Source organism: Silurus meridionalis, chromosome 4 (genome assembly GCF_014805685.1).
Source record: "Silurus meridionalis isolate SWU-2019-XX chromosome 4, ASM1480568v1, whole genome shotgun sequence".
Classification (NCBI taxonomy): domain Eukaryota; kingdom Metazoa; phylum Chordata; class Actinopteri; order Siluriformes; family Siluridae; genus Silurus; species Silurus meridionalis.
In genome coordinates this window covers 41533009-41553008 of record NC_060887.1, presented here as the reverse complement: position 1 = coordinate 41553008, position 20000 = coordinate 41533009, and the positions used below count along the sequence as shown (strand labels likewise).

Sequence of the window (20000 nt, the reverse complement as noted above, 5' to 3'; positions counted from 1 at the left end):
CGTCACTTCTCTTTTAGCCTAGCGTCACTTCTCTTTTAGCCTAGCGTCACTTCTCTTTAGCATAGCGTCACTGCTCTCTTTTAGCCTAGTCACTTCTCTCTCTTTTAGCCTAGCGTCACTTCTCTTTTAGCCTAGTGTAGCATCACTTCTCTCTTTTAGCCTAGCATCACTTCTCTTTTATCCTAGCATCACTTCTCTTTTAGCCTAGCGTCACTTCTCTCTTTTAGCCTAGCGTCACTTCTCTCTCTTTTAGCCTAGCGTCACTTCTCTTTTAGCCTAGCGTCACTTCTCTTTTAGCCTAGCGTCACTTTTCTTTTAGCCTAGCGTCACCTCTCTTTTAGCCTAGCGTCACTTCTGTTTTAGCCTAGCGTCACCTCTGTTTTAGCCTAGCGTCACTTCTCTCTTTTAGCCTAGCGTCACTTCTCTCTCTTTTAGCCTAGCGTAGCATCACTGCTCTTTAGCCTAACATCACTTCTCTTTTAGCCTAGCGTCACTTCTCTTTTAGCCTAGCGTCACTTCTCTCTCTTAGCCTAGCGTTACTGCTCTCTCTTTTAGCCTAGCGTCACTTCTCTTTTAGCCTAGCGTCACCTCTCTTTTAGCCTAGCGTCACTTCTCTCTCTTTTAGCCTAGCGTTACTTCTCTCTCTTTTAGCCTAGCGTCACTTTTCTTTTAGCCTAGTGTAGCATCACTTCTCTTAGCCTAGCGTCACTTCTCTCTTTTAGCCTAGCGTCACCTCTCTTTTAGCCTAGCGTCACTTCTCTCTTTTAGCCTAGTGTAGCATCGCTTGTCTTTTAGCCTAGCTTCTCTCTTTTAGCCTAGCGTTACTTCTCTCTCTTAGCCTAGCGTCACTTCTCCCTCTTTTAGACTAGCGTCACTTCTCCCTCTTTTAGACTAGCGTCACTTCTCTTTTAGCCTAGCATCACTTCTCTTTTAGCCTAGCAGCACTTCTCTTTTAGCCTAGTGTCACTTCTCTTTTAGCCTAGTGTAGCATCACTTCTCTCTTTTAGCCTAGCGTCACTTCTGTTTTAGCCTAGCGTCACTTCTGTTTTAGCCTAGCGTCACCTCTGTTTTAGCCTAGCGTCACTTCTCTCTCTTTTAGCCTAGCGTCACTTCTCTCTCTTTTAGCCTAGCGTAGCATCACTTCTCTTTTAGCCTAACATCACTTCTCTTTTAGCCTAGCGTCACTTCTCTTTTAGCCTAGCGTCACTTCTCTCTCTTTTAGCCTAGCGTTACTGCTCTCTCTTTTAGCCTAGCGTCACTTCTCTTTTAGCCTAGCGTCACTTCTCTCTTTTAGCCTAGCGTCACTTCTCTCTCTTTTAGCCTAGCGTAGCATCACTTCTCTCTTTTAGCCTAGCGTCACTTTTCTTTTAGCCTAGCGTCACCTCTGTTTTAGCCTAGCGTCACTTCTGTTTTAGCCTAGCGTCACCTCTGTTTTAGCCTAGCGTCACTTCTCTCTCTTTTAGCCTAGCGTCACTTCTCTCTCTTTTAGCCTAGCGTAGCATCACTTCTCTTTTAGCCTAACATCACTTCTCTTTTAGCCTAGCGTCACTTCTCTTTTAGCCTAGCGTCACTTCTCTCTCTTTTAGCCTAGCGTTACTGCTCTCTCTTTTAGCCTAGCGTCACTTCTCTTTTAGCCTAGCGTCACTTCTCTTTTAGCCTAGCGTCACTTCTCTCTTTTAGCCTAGCGTTACTTCTCTCTCTTTTAGCCTAGCGTCACTTTTCTTTTAGCCTAGTGTAGCATCGCTTCTCTTTTAGCCTAGCGTCACTTCTCTCTCTTTTAGCCTAGCGTCACCTCTCTTTTAGCCTAGCGTCACTTCTCTCTCTTTTAGCCTAGTGTAGCATCGCTTGTCTTTTAGCCTAGCTTCTCTCTCTTTTAGCCTAGCGTCACTTCTCTCTCTTTTAGCCTAGCGTCACTTCTCCCTCTTTTAGACTAGCGTCACTTCTCTCTCTTTTAGATGGGCGTCACTTCTCTTTTAGCCTAGCATCACTTCTCTTTTAGCCTAGCAGCACTTCTCTTTTAGCCTAGTGTCACTTCTCTTTTAGACTCAGATCTGACAGGACGTTCGGTGTTTTAGAGTACAGAGGGAGAACATCAGTCCGTCTCCACCACTGGACAATGACCCAGCTGAGTTCCTGAAGAGAAAACTGAAGGGAGAACGACTGACTATCCAGCAGCCAGTGAAGGTCCTGCAGTAAAGTCAGCATAGGAGCATGTGTATAAAATGAGCTGCTCTGCTCTCCACTGCTGGGCCCCTGAGCAAGGCCCTTAACCCTAAAGTGCTTAATATATAAACAGAATAAATCACTCTGAAGTTCACAGCGTGTGTGTGTGTGTGTGTGTGTGTGTGTGTGTGTGTGTGTGTGTCGGGAGAAGAAGCAGTTAAAGCAGGAAGTTAAATCTTGGCCTGCAGGCAGCTGGTGTGGTAAAGGTCATAGTTTTAGGGTTGAGGAGCATCTGGCTCTCTGAGATTAGCATCTGACTGGTGTAGAAATGTTGGACTCGTTGCTGTAATAAACAGCCATAAATACCCCCACATTCTGATCTCGCTCTCTGACCGGTCTAATACACTTTATGATCACCTGGCTTTGCTCGAGCTGTCACACACAGCATGATGTCATGCAGACATGTCATGCAGCTGACACAAAAACGCCTAAACTGCCAACAACCATGAGCGCATTTGCTTTAAAAAGTTCTGGGAACTTTGACGCTTTCGTGTTGCTCATCATTTGTTTTGTTTTCCCTCATTGTGTGCTATAAAAGGTGTCTGAATGTGTACTACTGCAGTAAAGAGTGTCAGAAGAAAGACTGGAGTCTTCATAAGAAGTTCTGTAAGACGCTGAGGATGGTGGCCATAGACAGGCTGGTAGACTGGCTGCTACACACAGGTGAGGCTCTCGACTCCGCCCCCACTGCCTGGGAGGGGCAGGGTTTTTCATACAGCAGGTGAACAGGCACTTCTAAAAGTTGATGTGTTGAAAGAAGGAAAAATGGGCACATGACTTTGATTAGGGCAAAAATTGTAAATGTCTAGACGTCTGGGTCAGAGCGTTTAAACAAAAACAGGTGTTGAAGAAAAAAGTATGCATGGGTTAGGATCTACCAAAATACTTCAAGGAAGGAGATTCAGTGACCTGAAGACAGAATTATTGGTGTGTGTGAGGTGAGAAGATTAGATCTGATCCCACAAATGATGTCCTGGTGAAGAAGTTGATAGAAAGGAATCTGATTACTCAGAGCATCACAGAACCCATGCTGACCCTCTACACCACCCAAAGCTCCTACATCCGAACTGGACCATGGAGCGATGGAAGAAGGAGGTGTGGTCTGATGAGATGTTGTTTCTTAAATAGTCTCTGTGACTTATTTATATTTCAGGAGACCTGCCCTTCCCTACAGCGGCATGGTCTTGTCCTGGGAAAGAGGTTCGGTGCTGGGATGATTGGCTCTCCATGCAGGGGGACCTCACAGCCCGGATGGACCCCATCTTGTCTGGGAAAAACATGACGGAGCTCTGGACCAATGCATGCCGGCCACACCCAGTGGAGGCGGAGCTACGTGCATCTGTGTGGCGAGTGTGTAGCGAGTTCCTCTCACGTCCCCTGACGATAGGTTTTGGGATTCGGATGTTCGGTCTGAACCCGTATTCCCGACCTCTCACCATCCACCTGGTGGGAGCTGGACATAACGAGACCCTGGGTGCGAGGACGACGGATCTGGATGAGCTAAGTCACATGTTTCCTGAACACCAGGGCCTGGAGGTGGTCATGGTGGGGCCCGAGGTAGTGAAAGGGAAGATTATGAGGCCTCCGTTAAGGGCATTTGGTCCACGAGGAAGGGTCTACATCAGTGCCCACAAGGGTCTGTATCATGAGTTCTGGGAGGAACTTGTGGAGAAAGGAGAGGCAGCCAGACCAGACCTTGTGGTGGGCTTTCATCCAGGTACACACACACACACACACACACTGCTGTAACAGTCATTTTCCATTTAAACTACAGACTGGTGACCATGAGTGTGATTTGTGATCACAGGTGAACCAATCAACCAAGATTCATACCCTGCATCACACACACACACACACACACACACACACACACACACACACACACACACACACACACAGTTTTGTTGATCATTTTGATTGTGCATATTAATACTGATGGATGAAAGAACGCACCTGGAGACAAAAATGTGACAAAAGAACCAGAATGTTTTTTATTTTAGATTCTCTGAAGTTGCTGAAATGTAGCTTCGATGCAGCTCAACACACATGGTATTTGCTCATCAGATTCACAAGGAGTCACCTGGAATGGTTTTCCAACAATCTTAAGGGGTTCCAGAGGTGTTGAGTGCTTGTTGGCTGCTTTTCCTTCCCTCTCCTGTCCAACTCATCCCAAACCATCGCAACTGGATTTAGATTAAGTGATTGATCATTCTCCTTTTTGAACTAATAGCTCTTACAGAACATGGAGGTGTGTTTGGGGTTGTTGACCTGTTGGAGAACAAATGATGGTCCTAAGTGTAAAACAGATGTGATGGCTGCACGTCACTGCAGAATGCTCTGGTCACCATGCTGGTTGTGTGTCCCCAATTTTGACTAAATCATCAAAAGTGTTACCAGCATATTTGGATTAGACCAAAGGAGAGTTTTCAGTTCCATTCCTTTGTGTTCCTTGATCCAAAAAGTCTCGCTTGCTTGTTGTCCTTCTAAAGTAATGGCTTCTTTACTGCAAATCAATCATAAAAGCCTGACTTACGAAGTCTCTTCTGAACTCCTCTGAGTTTCTGAGGAACATTTATGTAAATTGGCAGTTTCTGATTCTGTTCATTCTAATAAACTTATCCTCTGCAGCAGAGGTAGCTCTTGGTCTTCCTTCCCTGGGACGATCCCCATGAGAGCACTAATAGTGATATTGACACTGTACTCACACTTTCCTCTGCAACAATAACTGATGTTCTAAAGCACATTAAGAAGGTGAGAAATGTCCCAAATGAACTCTTGATAAAACACACGTGATCTGAAACCCATTCCAGGTGACACCTCATGAGAGAGAACGCCATGATTGTGTAGAGCTGCATCAACGCTACATGAAGCGACTTCGGAGAATCAAAAATCTAAAATATATTCTGTTTTTTTAACACGTTTTTGTTTACTACAGAATTCCAGATGTTTTCTTTCATACTTTGGATTCTTCAGTATTAATGTACTATGTAGAAAATAATCAAAATAAAAAAAAAACACTAAAGGAGAAGGTGTGTGTCCAAACTCCTGACTGGTACTGCATGTGTGTGTGTGTGTGTGTGTGTGTGTGTGTCTCTCATTGACAGTTTAATGGTGTTTAACACATTAGTGGGATCTTGACTGCAGCAGCTGTTAGACGTATTGATATCAGACACTGGGATATCAGACATTTTAGGGGTGTGGCCTAATCATGGTTTCAGACAGAGAGGCATGTGATTGGTTCATAATTCTTCATTATAAAAAAAAGCTTTATTTTAAACACCATTACACATCAAACACTGAAACTTCTCTCATGACTGCTTTAATGAGTGTGTGTTTATGGATCAGGGACTAAAATTATTTCATTTATTTGTTTGATTGTTTATTTATTTATTTCTGTTAAACATTAAAATGGTTTTATATTAAATGGTCGAGTTTGTAAATTTATGTGAGGTGTGTGTGTGTGTGTGTGTGTGTGTGTGTGAAGGTTTTCATGCGTCTCAGGGTTTAGGAGAAGGCTGGCTTCCCACACTGCTGCTGCTCAGAGACTACAACATCCCCTCACTGTTTACCATGTACAAGTGAGTCTTACACACACACACACACACACACACACACACACACACACACACACACACACACACACACACCTGATATGAAGAAACAGAAGGAACTTCTCCCTGATGTTCACTCCTCTTTCTCTCTCAGTGATGGAGAGTTGAAGTACTCTCTGCAGATCTTGGTGGAGTTGGAGATGGACATTAAAGGAACTGGACCAAACCCTTTCAGTTCCCAGAAGCCTGAGCAGGTGCAGTCGAGTCCCAACAAAGAGCCGAGCTACTGCAATGCCTTCTACCTGATCTTCCAGGGTCTGCTAGAGGACAAGCTGGATGAGGAGGAGAAATATAACCTTCACAAACACCTTTAACCTACAAAAAAATCCATGAAGGAATCCCGAAGAACCTTCAACTTCCACATACAAACTCTGGAGAAGCTTGAACCTCCACATATAACTCTGAGCTTCAAATATTTAAAACCAAGAGAACCTCTAGAAAACCTTTGATATTTATGGGTATTCTTCAGCCTTTAGTCTCTAAGAACATGCCATGAGAAACCATATTCCAAATCTACATTTTTCATGATTTCACTACCATCTTTTACAAACCTTTACATTTTTAGAAGCAAGTAGTAACGTTAGAACCTCTGTCTCTTGAACTGCAAACCTTTCAAAAGATGTCTTTCAAAACACAAATATGCTTCCAGAGACATTCAGGTGCCACAAATCCATGAGGAACCTTTAAGCATCTAAGACCGTGTTCTTCAACCCTAGAAACACACAGAGAAGAACCTCAATCAAGCTCTGAGCAATCTAAAATCTACAGGAGGTTCAGCATCAAGGAACTTTGAGAGAATCTGCAGATCCAGGGTTCGATCCAAATGGTAAATTCGCACCATGTAGATGTTTTAAGTGGATAGTCATGATTTTTTTATGGAGGAGTGGATTTTTCATTTTGCTGAAGTTAAACTGTAAAAGATGTTCCTCAGGCGTTCTCTGTATTAATCTGCACTGCCCTCTGGTGGACACACCGGGTAACTGCTCATGGTATACACATTTCTTCTCTCATTTCTTTTTTTTCTTTCATCCACCCATGACATGTAGTCCAGCATGTCCATGTGATGTTTGATTCTGGATTGTGATTGGTCAGGAGCTGTCTGTAACAGCAGCTCTATCTGTAGTGCAACTTCAAATAAACAGATTGAAACCGTGTTGAAGAGTTGAGATCTTTAATTACCTGACATTTCTGGAAGAGGTGAACCTCAGGACAGAGAAGTTCACACTTCTGATAGTGGCGACAAGACGAGTGTTTTAGTGACTTTCATGTAACTATAAATGGAAAAAACCCAATAGAAACCTGTTATAGTGTGTGTCATAGTTTGAATGGAGACTGTAATGGTGAATGATGGCCTGATCCCATTAGGAACATGTTTGGTAGTTTCACATTTTGGTATCTACTGGACACCACTGAGGACCATTAGGACACCAGACTGAGACACTACAAAGACACTACACTGAGTTTCATGAATTTTGATGATGATGATGATGATGATGATGATGATGATGGTGATGGTGATGTACATAAAACCTATTGTGTAATGGAAACCAGTTGGTAATAGTGTTACTGGTTCGTTGATGGTAATGGATTGTAATGGAGCTTGTAGTGAAAACCATTAGAACAGAGTGTCATGTACACTTTATATTTCATTATTTTTTAAGGTGTAACTGGCAAATTGCTGTGGTGGACAGGAATAAACACACACACACACACACACACACACACACACACACACACACACACACACACACACACACACAGCAGTAGTCCAGTAGTAGGTGGCATTTGTGTAAATTGCTCCTCAGGCTGAGCCCATCCTCCCTCCCTACACACACACACACACACACACACACACACACACACACACACTCAAGAACCAGAAGTCAAGAGAAGTTTGGAGAAGGTCTGAGAAGGTCGAGGAGGAGGAGAATATAAAGCCGCCTGCTTGTGGTTCTCAATACAACAGTAGATAAAATATCAGGATCAGAGGAACCGGAAGAGGATCAGAATGACGGAGTGCAGCAGGTAAGAGATCAAACACTTTATTTAGAAAATAAAACCTAAATAACTTAATAAAAACACGCACTTCATGTTTCACGTGAGGTCAAGTGATGTATACAGTATTTTATATGATGACAGTAAAGACCTCCAGGACGCTTCCATTCCTCAGAAGTTCTCATCTTGGTGACCACACATTACTCCATAAAGTTTATCATGTGTCCTTACACCACCCACTGATCATTCAGAACTCAAAGCTGTGTATATAAAGTATAGAGTGTGTTATACACTAATCATTAGAGCGTGACACACAGGAAGTGACGTGAAGCCTGGAGGAGGTCTTTAGAGTCCACCACTGCTCAGATGAGTCTTCAAGCTTTTATTCATGTGTTTTTTTTTGAAGGATCTCTACATTAATATGTGTGTTTGCCACACACACACACACACACACACACACACACACACACACACACACACTCTGACATGATGGAACAGGTGTTAGGGCCACCACGCGGCTGCAGATATATTTTTAGCTCCAGACCTCCAGCATGTCACATGTTTGAGAATGTTGACCAGGACCACAGCTTCCACACATTCACATATATGAAGAACATTGACAATAAGGAAGCTGTTGGAGTTATCTCCTGGTACAATGCAGAACTCCTCTATTAGAGCTGTCGCACTCTGGATGGAACTGCAACTGGATGTTGCTATGGTTACAAGTGTTTATAAGCATTAAATTCATTTCGAAACTCTGCCTCCAGGTCTGACAACATCTCCCTCTTTCTCCCTCAGTTCTTCTCAAGCTGAACCTCTCACATTTCACACTCAGAAGGAAATGTTTGAGAAGATAGAGGAATCCTTTAAATTCTGTGGTGGATGTGGGAAACGCCCCTCACAGAGCAGAGACACACTGAAACGCTGTGCAAGGTGAAAACACACATCTCACTATCTTGAGAGAACATTTTCAGGATAAAGCTTTGGAGAAGCGAACATTCCCCCGGCACTGCTGCGGGTTCCAGGAGGTTTATCTCACAGGGCTTCTCTTCCTGCAGGTGTGTGAATGTGTATTACTGCAGTAAAGACTGTCAGAAAGACGACTGGTCTGTACATAAAAAGTTCTGTACCAAGTTGCATATGGCTGCAATAGACAGACTGGTGGAGTGGCTCATTTATACAGGTGAGGATGAAGAGCATCACATCTACTCGCTCAGACCAGAAAAGAAATGTATTTAAGGGTGGGTGAAGGGATGGGGGAGGGATGTTTATAATAAACATACACTGTATGGACTAAAGTTTTTGGACACCTGACCATAAGATTGGTATGTGGAATTCCAGTTAGTCCTCTGTTATAATACGATCCATTCTTCTGGGAAGAGTTCCACTAGATTTTGTGGTGACTCCTTCACCTTACCAGGTAGTGATGTATGTGAGAAGGTAAAGAGGTTCCTGGGGTGCAGTTAGCATTCACTTTTATCCCAAAGGTGTTCAATAGTATATATAGTATATAGTGGATATAAAATCCATGTGTGAAAAAGGACATGACTTTTCACCCAGGCTCTGGGTTCTGGTACTTGGATGTCATCAATCATCACTTTTGTTTGTATGGACAATGTAGTGTAATTGTGCCTCACATTCTGTTTTCTATCCCAACAGGAGACCTGCCCTTCCCTACAGCGGCATGGTCTTGTCCTGTAAAAGAGGTTCGGTGCTGGGATGATTGGCTCTCCATGCAGGGGGACCTCACAGTCCGGGTGGACCCCATCTTGTCTGGGAAAAACATGACAGAGCTCTGGACCAATGCGTGCCGGCCACACCCAGTGGAGGCGGAGCTTCGTGAATCTGTGTGGCGAGTGTGTAGCGAGTTCCTCTCACGTCCCCTGACGATAGGTCTCGGGATTCAGATGTTCGGTCTGAACCCGTATTCCCGACCTCTCACCATCCACATCGTTGGGGCAGGAAACGCAGAGACCCTGGGCGCGAGGACAACGGATCTGGATGAGCTAAGTCACATGTTCCCTGAACACCAGGGCCTGGAGGTGGTCATGGTGGGGCCCGAGGTAGTGAAAGGGAAGATTATGAGGCCTCCGTTAAGGGCATTTGGTCCACGAGGAAGGGTCTACATAAGCGCCCACAAGGGTCTGTATCATGAGTTCTGGGAGGAACTTGTGGAGAAAGGAGAGGCAGCCAGACCAGACCTTGTGGTGGGCTTTCATCCAGGTAATGAGGGTATCCATTTTAATGATGGTACTCAATTAAAGCATTTTTGATAAATGATCAATTAACCGTATCATGGCAAACCCTGTGCTTTGGCCCCAGCTTCTAAGCAAGTTGCATTGTGTGTTTGTGGATTTAGAGAAAGCGTACGACAGGGTGGAGGGAGGAGTTGTGGTATTGTATAAGGAAGTCTGGTGTGTCAGAGGAGTATGTGAGGGTGGTGCAGGACATGTATGAGGACAGTGTGACAGCAGTGAAGTGTGCAGTAGGAACGACAGACCGGTTCAGGGTGGGGGTGGAACTGCATCAAGGATCGGCTTTGAGCCCTTTCCTTTTTGCAGTGGTGATGGACAGGTTGAAGGACAAGGTCAGACAGGAGTCTCTGTGGACTATGATTTTTGTGGATGATATTGTAATTTGTGGTGAGAGTAGGGAGCAGGTGGAGAAGATCCTGGAGAGGTGGAGGTACACGCTGGAGAGAAGGGGAATGAAAGTCAGTAGGAGTAAGACAGAGTACATGTGTGTGAATGAGCGGGAGGGCAGTGGAGGGGTGCAGTTGCAGGGAGAAGAGGTGGAGAAGGTGGAGGAGTTCAGGTACCTGGGGTCAACAGTGCAAAGTAATGGAGAGTGTGTTAGAGAAGTGAAGAAAAGAGTGCAGGCAGGGTGGAGTGGGTGGAGAAGAGTGATAGCAGGAGTGATTTGTGATAGAAGAGTATCTGTGAGAGTGAAAGGGAAAGTTTATAGGACTGTGGTGAGACCTGAGATGTTGTATGATTTAGAGACAGTGGCATTGGAGCTGGAGGTAGCAGAGCTGAAGATGTTGAGCTGTTCATTGGGAGTGACGTTTATTAGAGGGACAGCACATGCAGGACGTTTTGGAGACAAGGTGATTCAGATTGTTTGGTCATGTGCAGAGGAGGGACATGGGGAATATCAGTAGGAGAATGCTGAGGATGGAGGCACCAGGAAGAAGGAAAGAGGAAGACCAAGAAGGAGGTTGATGGATGTGGTGACAGAAGACATGCAGGTAGTTGGGTATGGGGACGGATGATCCGCTGTGGCAACCCCTAGTGGGAGAATCCGATAGAAGAAGAAGCAGAAGCAGAAGTGGTCAATACTTACCAGATTTAGGAACATGGCTTGGCGAGGGTTAGGAAACAGGAAACTCCACCTAGAAACACAGTGGAATGTTTTCCAGAGCATGTGCACTTTATTCAGATTATTTTAAAATACTGTACCAAAGCTTTGGCATGTGTGTAACAATGATAAAACTAGTTTTGTAGCCTATATCTAGAGTTCTTTGTGCAGAACAGGTAAGTCTCAGTGCACATGACTCCCTAACTTAGAAATTCCATCACATTGTCTCTTATTTATTCTGAGAAATAAAAAAAGGATAATTGAATCTACAAAAAGTACCATGGAGGCATTGGGATGTGATGATGGTTTTGCTCTACACCTGATGATCATGTTCATAGCTTAGAAGATTGGATCATTTTCAGATGAATCTCTTTCATCAAAATGAACAAATCTTTTATTGAGTCATTAGGTTCATTTCATTTCTTTAATCAGAAATAAAACTAAATGTAGTAGCTTGAGTCCAGCTATCTGTAATCTACACTTTGAGACCACATATAGTGGGACTCATTGTAGGGTACAGTAGAGTGGAACCGTTTTAGAACTATAAATGAATGGAAGTGGTTGTTCAGGGGTTAAGACTTTGTTTGGAAGTTCGTGGGGTGAAATCCCAGCACTGCCAAGTTGCCATAAATGTGTCTTCAAGCCTCGACTGATCAGATATATCATCTCTCAGTGAGACTCTGATAATGTTTAGGCCAGAGTAGAAGCACCAAGATGCAGATAGACAGGAAGAATCTTGAGACTTAGTGAACAGAGCATCTTTATCACAGAATAAAATCTGAGGAACTATAGATCAGGGATTATAAAACAAACAGGACGTTTTTGTAATAAAATAAGAGTCAAGGACTCAATGCTGACCTAGTGGCACTCATAACAAACACAGTTTGGAGAAGATCTGAAGATCTGTAAATGGTTTCTATGATTGTGCAGTATGGTGTTTGGCCTTGTGCTGTGTGTGATATGTTTGGTATTGTTGTGGATGTAGGGTTTGATTCCAAGCAGGGGATGACAGATGGATGGTTACCAACCCTGCTGCTGCTCAGAGATTACAACATCCCTACCTTATTCACAATGAGCAGGTAAGGAGAGGATTCACTCAAATATCATTCACTCTACATATTCTACATGTTTCATGAAGTAAAGATTAGTAGTTCTGTAACACCACCACCACCCCCTCCCCCTGTCTCTCTCCCTCTCCTTCTCTCTTTCTGTCCCTCTCTCAGTGATGGAGAGTTGAAGTACTCTCTGCAGATCTTGGTGGAGTTGGAGATGGACATTAAAGGAACTGGACCGAACCCTTTCAGTTCCCAGAAGCCTGAGCAGGTGCAGTCGAGTCCCAACAAAGAGCTTAGTTACTGCAATGCCTTCTACCTGAACTTCCAGGGTCTGTTGGAGGACAAGCTGGATGAGGAGGAGGACTAGAATCACTTTCTTCTTGTTTTATTATTTATTCTAACAATCTGTGATGTATGTGTTTTATTTATTTGGAGGATTAGAGTTCTCATCTGGACCGGCGTCTTTTGCATATAACATTATATTATTATATATTACATTATCTGAGCTGATTTCTGGTCCTGGAGGAATCTGTTCCCTAAACCAAACAGAAGAACAAGGAGCACACACAACACAACAACACTATAAAACAATATTCCAATTTTAGAACCACAAGATATCCATTACTTTTAAATGCTTATATACAGTGTGTGTGAAAAGTGTGATAGTGTTTTATGGTGTTTGAGAGACACATGCATGTTTCCTTTCATTTCTATAATGTAATGTAATGTAATGGTCTGAAGATTTCCTTTGACCAAACAAATCTAAAAATAAACAGATGTTCCGCTTTATTTTCATTGACAAATCCTCCCTTAGCATGAAGAACAGTATCCACACTCTTTCTTGTGATGCAGTTTATCCCAGAGCAGTTGAGTAGGATTGAGGTGCAGTGACTTGGCAGGTGGTTCCATTCAGTTGAATTCAATTCATGTTTATTTGTATTGCGCTTTTAACAATGAACATTGTCTCAGAGCAGCTTTACACAGATAATGTGGAGATATAAAGAACATCTTATTCATTTTTGAGCTTTTTTTTTTTTACCTGTAAAGGAGCAGATCTGGAGAGATCATGGATATGGAGTGTTTGGTGAACTGGGATATTTGGATGCTGTCGTCTCCTCACTCTCACACGTTCACTCAGGTTTGTTGAGTTCACTCAGATACTGCGGCGTGAGAGCGTTAAGGGCTTTATACGTCAGTAGTAGTATTTTATAATCAGTGTGAGATGTAATTGGGAGCAGGGCTGATGTGATCATATGTTCTAGATCTAGTGAGGACTCTTGCTGCTGCATTCTGAACTAACTGAAGCTTATTTCTGCACTTACTCCAACACCCAGACAGTAAAGCGTTACAGTAGTCTAATCTAGATGTTACAAAAGCATCTACTAGTTTTTCTGCATCCTGTAACGACATCATATTTCTAATTTTAGCAATATTTCTAAGGTGAAAGAAGGAGATCCTGGTGATATTATTCACGTGAGACTCAAAGGAAAGACTCGGGTCAATAATCACACCAAGGTCTTTGACAGCCGTACATGCTGGAACAGAAACACCATCCAGAGATGCTACGTAATCGGAAAGTTTACTTGTAGCTGCATGTGGTCCTAGTAAAAGTACTTCTGTCTTATCTGAGTTGAGCAGAAGAAAGTTATCAAGCATCCACTGTCTAATGTCCTTTACACACTTCTCAACATTGTTAAGCTGATCTCTCTCATCTGGCTTTGCTGAAATATACAGCTGTGTGTCATCAGCATAGCAATGGAAGCGAATCCCATGTTTATGTATAATTTTACCAAGAGGCAGCAGATGGTACCTCCTTCTCTCAGAATGAGAGGTAAGTACACTTCAAGGCTCTTCTCTGTTCTGGCACCGAGGTGGTGGAATGAACTTTCCCTAGATGTCCGTACAGCAGAGTCCCTGACTATTTTCAAACGACGACTGAAAACCTACCTCTTCCTGAAATACCTACATTAGCACTTTTCAAGTTTGTAGAATTCGAGTTATATTTATATTAAGTTTGTAATCTTGCGTACCAGTGTAGATTTATTCATTACTAGAGACTCAAAGCACTTTTGTACGTCGCTCTGGATAAGGGCGTCTGCTAAATGTCACAAATGTAAATGTAAATGTAAATATAAAGGGAAAAGCAGTGGGCCTAAGACAGATCCTTGAGGAACACAAAACTTTATCTCAGAGAGGGTGGAGAACTCACCATTTACATCAACAAACTGATAGCGATCAGTCAGATAAGACCTGAGCCAAGAGAGAGCTGTTCCCTTTATTCCAACAACGTTCTCAAGTCCAGCAAACAGGAGATTATGATCAATGGTGTGAAAAGCTGCACTGAGGTCGAGCAAAACAAGTAAAGAGACAAAACCCTGATCAGAGGCCAGTAACAGGTCATTTACCACCTTAACTAGCGCCGTCTCTGTGCTATGATGAGGCCGAAATCCTGACTGATACATTTCATAAATGTTCTTCCTCAGTAGATGTGAGCAGAACTGCTGTGCTACAACCTTTTCTAGAATCTTGGGGATAAAGAGGAGGTTTGATATTGGACTGTAGTTGGACATCTGACAGGGTGAAGGTTTCTTAATTAGGGGTTGATAACTGCAGTTTGAAGGATTTTGGTACAAAACCAGTGCTAATGGAAGAGTTTATTATTTTAAAACAGGTTCAATTCCCTCTGGAATGATCTGTTTGAATGTTGGTTCCATGAGAGATATCAGTCCAGACGTCTGTTTACTCTCTAAATAACAGTCGGAACTCAGACGTATTTGTCATTTCAGCTCATCATCTTGTTGTACGGTGAAGTCGGTTCGATGAGCCACAGTCCAGACGGAACTGCATGGTGTTGAAGTGTGGAATAGGAGACATGTTGGTTCAGGATTCCTTTCACTTTCTTCCCTACTCCAAAACAACCCCAAACTATTCAACTTCTACCTCCATGTGTGAGTGTGGGGGTTAGGGAGTCTGATCACATCTTCCCTTCTGTTCTCCATCTTACACAAGTTCTTCTGATAGAGACACAAACGTCCCATTTGAACTCCACAAAACTTTTTTCCACTCATTCACTGTCACATGACTGTGATTCTGCTTTTGTTTGTTGTATCCAGACTGAAGGAACATGCAGGTGCCTGAAGAAGCTCAGGAATTGTAGGCATTTATCTTCTTTTTCAGATATTCCTATGACAGTGTTGTCATTGTTTATTGTAAAATGTGCCTTAAAATGAAACTGATCATGCTGAGTTGATCTGCATCAGATTTCACTCTGATTATTGTTTAGCTTCCCCATCCTGCACGATTTGGTGTAAGAATGTTTCTCCTGTTACATAAGGATTTTGATCATCAGTGTTGAGATCAGATGGTCAGATGGATCATGAGGGGGTTTAACATGAGCGTTTTGCCAGGTGAGACATTTGACACAATGTGAGATTTAAAATGAACACACAAGCACAATGTAGGTGATGTTCAGATGGTGTGGAAACACGAGGAACCTTCTCTCACATGAGTTGTGTTTGTTTGGAGATATTAATGTCAGGTTTCAGTAACAGTAACTCTGTGAGGGAGATCGGATCTTTTCCTCCACGGGTTTGTGAGGATAAAGCAGAACTTTGAGAAGATATAGAGTTATAAGATTCTTTATTCCTGACAGGAAAATTAATTTCTCTTTCTAATGTTATTTAGTCTAATGGAAGTCAGGCGCAGAGCAGCTGAGGCGTTACCATAGCGACGAGCCTCTTTCCCGCCCTACTTTCGAGAAATCCCGCCTTCGTTACCATGATTGGCTGGATTTCATTATTGCGTGTGCCGCGTCTCACGATATGATTGGCTGTGATTTCTGACACGTGACCTGTCTGCTGCGACTCTTGGGAAATTAATTAACGCGTCTTTAAACATTATAGTGTGTGTCTAAATTAATCGATTTTTAAATACAATATATTGATATATTACAATATATAAATCTTATAATATAAAGAAAACAAGGTAACGTTTTAGCCTCTATTGCGTATACGAAAGCTTCCGGTTAAAGAAGCGATACGCACGCGCATGCGCGGTAGGCGCCCCCCTTTTTAGGTTTGACCCCCCCTTCCTTGGGTTGTCCGCGCATGCGCATCAGTGGCGCTCTAAGGGACATGAGTGCAGCTGGAAGCTGGTCAAGGTGAGATACGTGTTTACATTTAAACCGATTTTCATTGTTCATGGTTTATTTCCTCGTGCACGAGCTGTTCAGTTTATTTTTCTCTTCCACCGACACAAGAATGCAGCAAAATGGCGAACGCGTTTTAGCTCCAGTCCTGATATCCGTTTACATTTACTCTGAATGTGTGAAAAACATGGAGGCTTTCAGAGAGACCTTATATCGAGTTTTAATAACAATCATGAAACAATTCCGTCGTGAGCATCTAAACTACATTTACTCCGCTGCTGAATGACCAGCAGGTTTTTTCTTGTCATGTGAATGGCATGAGAGCCTCCCTTACCTGCTCTCTTAGCTCCGCCCACTCTTATGCAGGTGTGTACAGATGTTTTAATGTGTACTGGTGTGTAAAGGTATGTACAGATGTGTACAGGTGTGTACAGTTTTTTTTATATGTGTACAGATGGTTAAAGGTGTGTACAGTTGTGTTTAGGTGAGTACAGATGGGTACAGGTGTGTACAGGTTTGTATAGATGTGTACAGGTTTGTATAGATGTGTACAGGTGTGTACAAATGGGTACAGGTTTGTATAGATGTGTACAGATGGGTACAGGTTTGTATAGATAGTATAGATATAGATATGTACAGGTTTGTATAGATGTGTACAGGTTTGTAAAGGTGTGTACAGGTTTGTTTAGAGGTGTGTACAGGTGTGTAAAAGTGTGTACAGGTTTGTTTAGAGGTGTGTGTACAGGTGTGTAAAGTGTGTACAGGTTTGTTTAGAGGCGTGTACAGGTTTGTAAAGGTGTGTACAGGTGTGTAAAGTGTGTACAGGTTTGTTTAGAGTGTGTGTACAGGTGTGTAAAGTGTGTACAGGTTTGTTTAGAGGTGTGTACAGGTTTGTAAAAGTGTGTACAGGTTTGTTTAGAGGTGTGTACAGGTGTGTAAAAGTGTGTACAGGATTGTTTAGAGGTGTGTGTACAGGTGTGTAAAGGTGTGTACATGTTTGTTTAGAGGTGTGTGTACAGGTGTGTAAAGGTGTGTACAGGTTTGTTTAGAGGTGTGTAGAGGTGTGTACAGGTTTGTACAGATGGGTACAGGTTTGTTTAGAGTGTGTACAGGTGTAAAGGTGTGTACAGGTTTGTTTAGAGGTGTGTGTACAGGTGTGTACAGGTTTGTTTAGAGTGTGTGTACAGGTTTGTTTAGAGGTGTGTACAGGTTTGTTTAGAGGTGTGTGTACAGGTTTGTATAAATGTGTACAGGTTTGTTTAGAGGTGTGTGTACAGGTGTGTAAAGGTGTGTACAGGTTTGTAAAGGTGTACAGGTGTGTAAAGTGTACAGGTTTGTTTAGAGGTGTGTACAGGTGTGTAAAGGTGTGTACAGGTTTGTTTAGAGGTGTGTACAGGTTTGTTTAGAGGTGTGTGGTGTGTAAAGGTGTGTACAGGTGTGTTTATAGGTTTGTAAAGGTGTGTACAGGTTTGTTTAGAGGTGTGTGTACAGGTGTGTACAGGTTTGTTTAGAGGTGTGTGTACAGGTGTGTACAGGTGTGTACAGGTTTGTTTAGAGGTGTGTGTACAGGTGTGTAAAGGTGTGTACAAGTTTGTTTAGAGGTGTGTACAGGTGTGTAAAGATGTGTACAGGTTTGTTTAGGTGTGTGTACAGGTGTGTAAAGTGTGTACAGGTGTGTTTATAGGTGTGTAAAGGTGTGTACAGGTTTGTTTAGAGGTGTGTACGGTTGTGTAAAGGTGTGTACAGGTTTGTTTAGAGGTGTGTACGGGTGTGTAAAGATGTGTACAGGTTTGTTTAAAGGTGTGTACAGGTGTGTAAAGGTGTGTACAGGTTTGTTTAGAGGTGTGTGTACAGGTTTGTTCAGAGGTGTGTGGTGTGTAAAGATGTACAGGTTTGTTTAGAGGTGTGTGTCTGGTGTGTAAAGGTGTGTACAGGTGTGTTTATAGGTTTGTAAAGGTGTGTACAGGTTTGTTTAGATGTGTGTGTAAAGGTGTGTACAGGTTTGTTTAGAGGTGTGTACAGGTGTGTAAAGGTGTGTACAGGTTTGTTTAGAGGTGTGTGTACAGGTGTGTACAGGTTTGTTTAGAGGTGTGTGTACAGGTGTGTAAAGGTGTGTACAGGTTTGTTTAGAGGTGTGTGTACAGGTGTGTAAAGGTGTGTACAGGTTTGTTTAGAGGTGTGTGTACAGGGTTTTTTTAGAGGTGTGTGTACAGGTGTGTACAGGTTTGTTTACAGGTGTGTACAGGTTTGTTTATAGGTGTGTAAAGGTGTGTTTATAGGTGTGTAAAGTTGTGTACAGGTTTGTTTAGGTGTGTACAGGTGGGTTTATTTTTGTATAGGTGTTTGTTATAATCTCACGTGTCCTTGTATGAGAAAACATCATGAGCACAGCTGTTTCACCTGGGGAAGGGGGCGTGCATGTAAACGACCGTGCCTTGATTATAACAAACACCTTCTTTCGGGAGAAGCTCATGGTGTTTTCTCACACCAGGACACGTGAGATACGAGACGACATGTCGTACCCGGACGATTCCAATTGGTGAGATCGGTAACACGCACTACCCGTATCCCGGGGTGACACGGCCTCCCCAATTAGTTTAAGTGGTTTAGGGGATTAAAGTGCAGTTTAAGCGTTGGGTTACACAGGTAACCTTGTTTTGGTTCTTATTTCTCTCTTCGACTCGTCTGAGTCTCACGATGGCTGAGGTTACTGACAGAGCGAGACTTTGTATAGATGTGTTCAGATAGGTACAGATTGGTACAGGTGTGTACAAATATGTACAGATGGGTATAGATGTTTACAGGTTTGTATAAATGTGTACAGATGTGTACATGTGTGTAAAGAGGTGTACAGATGTTTTTCTTCCCTCATTCTCCTCAGGGACAGTAAGCGTTAGTCTCACTCTGGAAAGTCTACTCTGTGCTTGTATACGAAGGTCAGAGATCATGGGGGAGGACTTTGGGGTTTTTGTGGACTGGTCGCTGATGGGTGACGTGTCCCGGGAGGCAGCACCGGGAAAAACAGACTACACCGACGCTAAAGAGCGTAAGCGTCACGCCCGCTCTGGTCAGTGGGTGAAGAGCCACTCGCAGCGAGCGCAGGTATACCGGCGCCTCCTCAAAGCGCTGCCATGCAGATCTGTTACGCCCGATGCTGGCGTCTACCGAGCCGCTGTGCAAAAATACACCAAACGTGACAGCATTGCGGAGGTGAAACTGAAGAACGGGGAAATGTTTGGCGTGACGTTGCCCGAGTTTGCGTCCGGAGCGCCTGTTCCGCATTACTGTTTAAAGCGCGAGTCCGCGATTTGTCTGGGCAACATTTTGGAGCGTCTGGCCTCCGAATTCCCGGACGTTTCATACTGCCCCCTGTTGCCTGCTGTCACCGCGCTGCTTCTTCACTGGAGCTCGGACGAGGCTCAGTGTTTTGAAGCAGCGGCTCGGTTGTTAGCGACGACCCAACAGCAGCGCATGCTACACCAAACCTTTCTGGCCCACCGTGCTTCCTGCATGACCTTCGGCGACCTTGCGCGCAAGCACTGCCCCGCCTCTCACGCATACATGGTTTCCCAGGCAAATGAGAAGAAGGAGGACGTGGCGGAGGTGTATGGA

The 20000-nt window shown here is 43.4% G+C and overlaps 3 protein-coding genes across 3 annotated transcripts in view; all 3 read left to right on the top strand.

The window, feature by feature from the left end:
- LOC124385041 (putative protein MSS51 homolog, mitochondrial) overlaps positions 1–7065 on the top strand; it is an 18049-nt gene extending 10984 nt beyond the window's left edge. Inside the window, exons 4-7 of the mRNA XM_046848110.1 lie at positions 2762–2886; positions 3377–3940; positions 5708–5801; positions 5929–7065. Coding sequence (XP_046704066.1) covers positions 2762–2886; positions 3377–3940; positions 5708–5801; positions 5929–6148 — 1003 coding nt within the window. The 3' untranslated portion in view covers positions 6149–7065. The remainder of the gene's footprint in view (positions 1–2761; positions 2887–3376; positions 3941–5707; positions 5802–5928) is intronic.
- Positions 7066–7742: 677 nt separating this feature from the next.
- LOC124385042 (putative protein MSS51 homolog, mitochondrial) lies at positions 7743–12958 on the top strand. Its single transcript, XM_046848111.1, has 6 exons — positions 7743–7859; positions 8628–8762; positions 8888–9012; positions 9489–10052; positions 12172–12265; positions 12410–12958. The coding sequence occupies exons 1-6, from the start codon at positions 7843–7845 to the stop codon at positions 12606–12608; spliced, it is 1134 nt and encodes a 377-aa protein (XP_046704067.1). The 5' UTR covers positions 7743–7842; the 3' UTR covers positions 12609–12958.
- A 3296-nt stretch (positions 12959–16254) lies between these two features.
- Positions 16255–20000, top strand: part of tbc1d24 (TBC1 domain family, member 24) — a 24206-nt gene continuing 20460 nt past the window's right edge. The window contains exons 1-2 of the mRNA XM_046846331.1: positions 16255–16400; positions 19270–20000. The exon at positions 19270–20000 is cut by the window's right edge and continues 344 nt beyond it. Of these exons, the coding sequence (XP_046702287.1) occupies positions 19335–20000 (666 nt within the window). The 5' untranslated portion in view covers positions 16255–16400; positions 19270–19334. The remainder of the gene's footprint in view (positions 16401–19269) is intronic.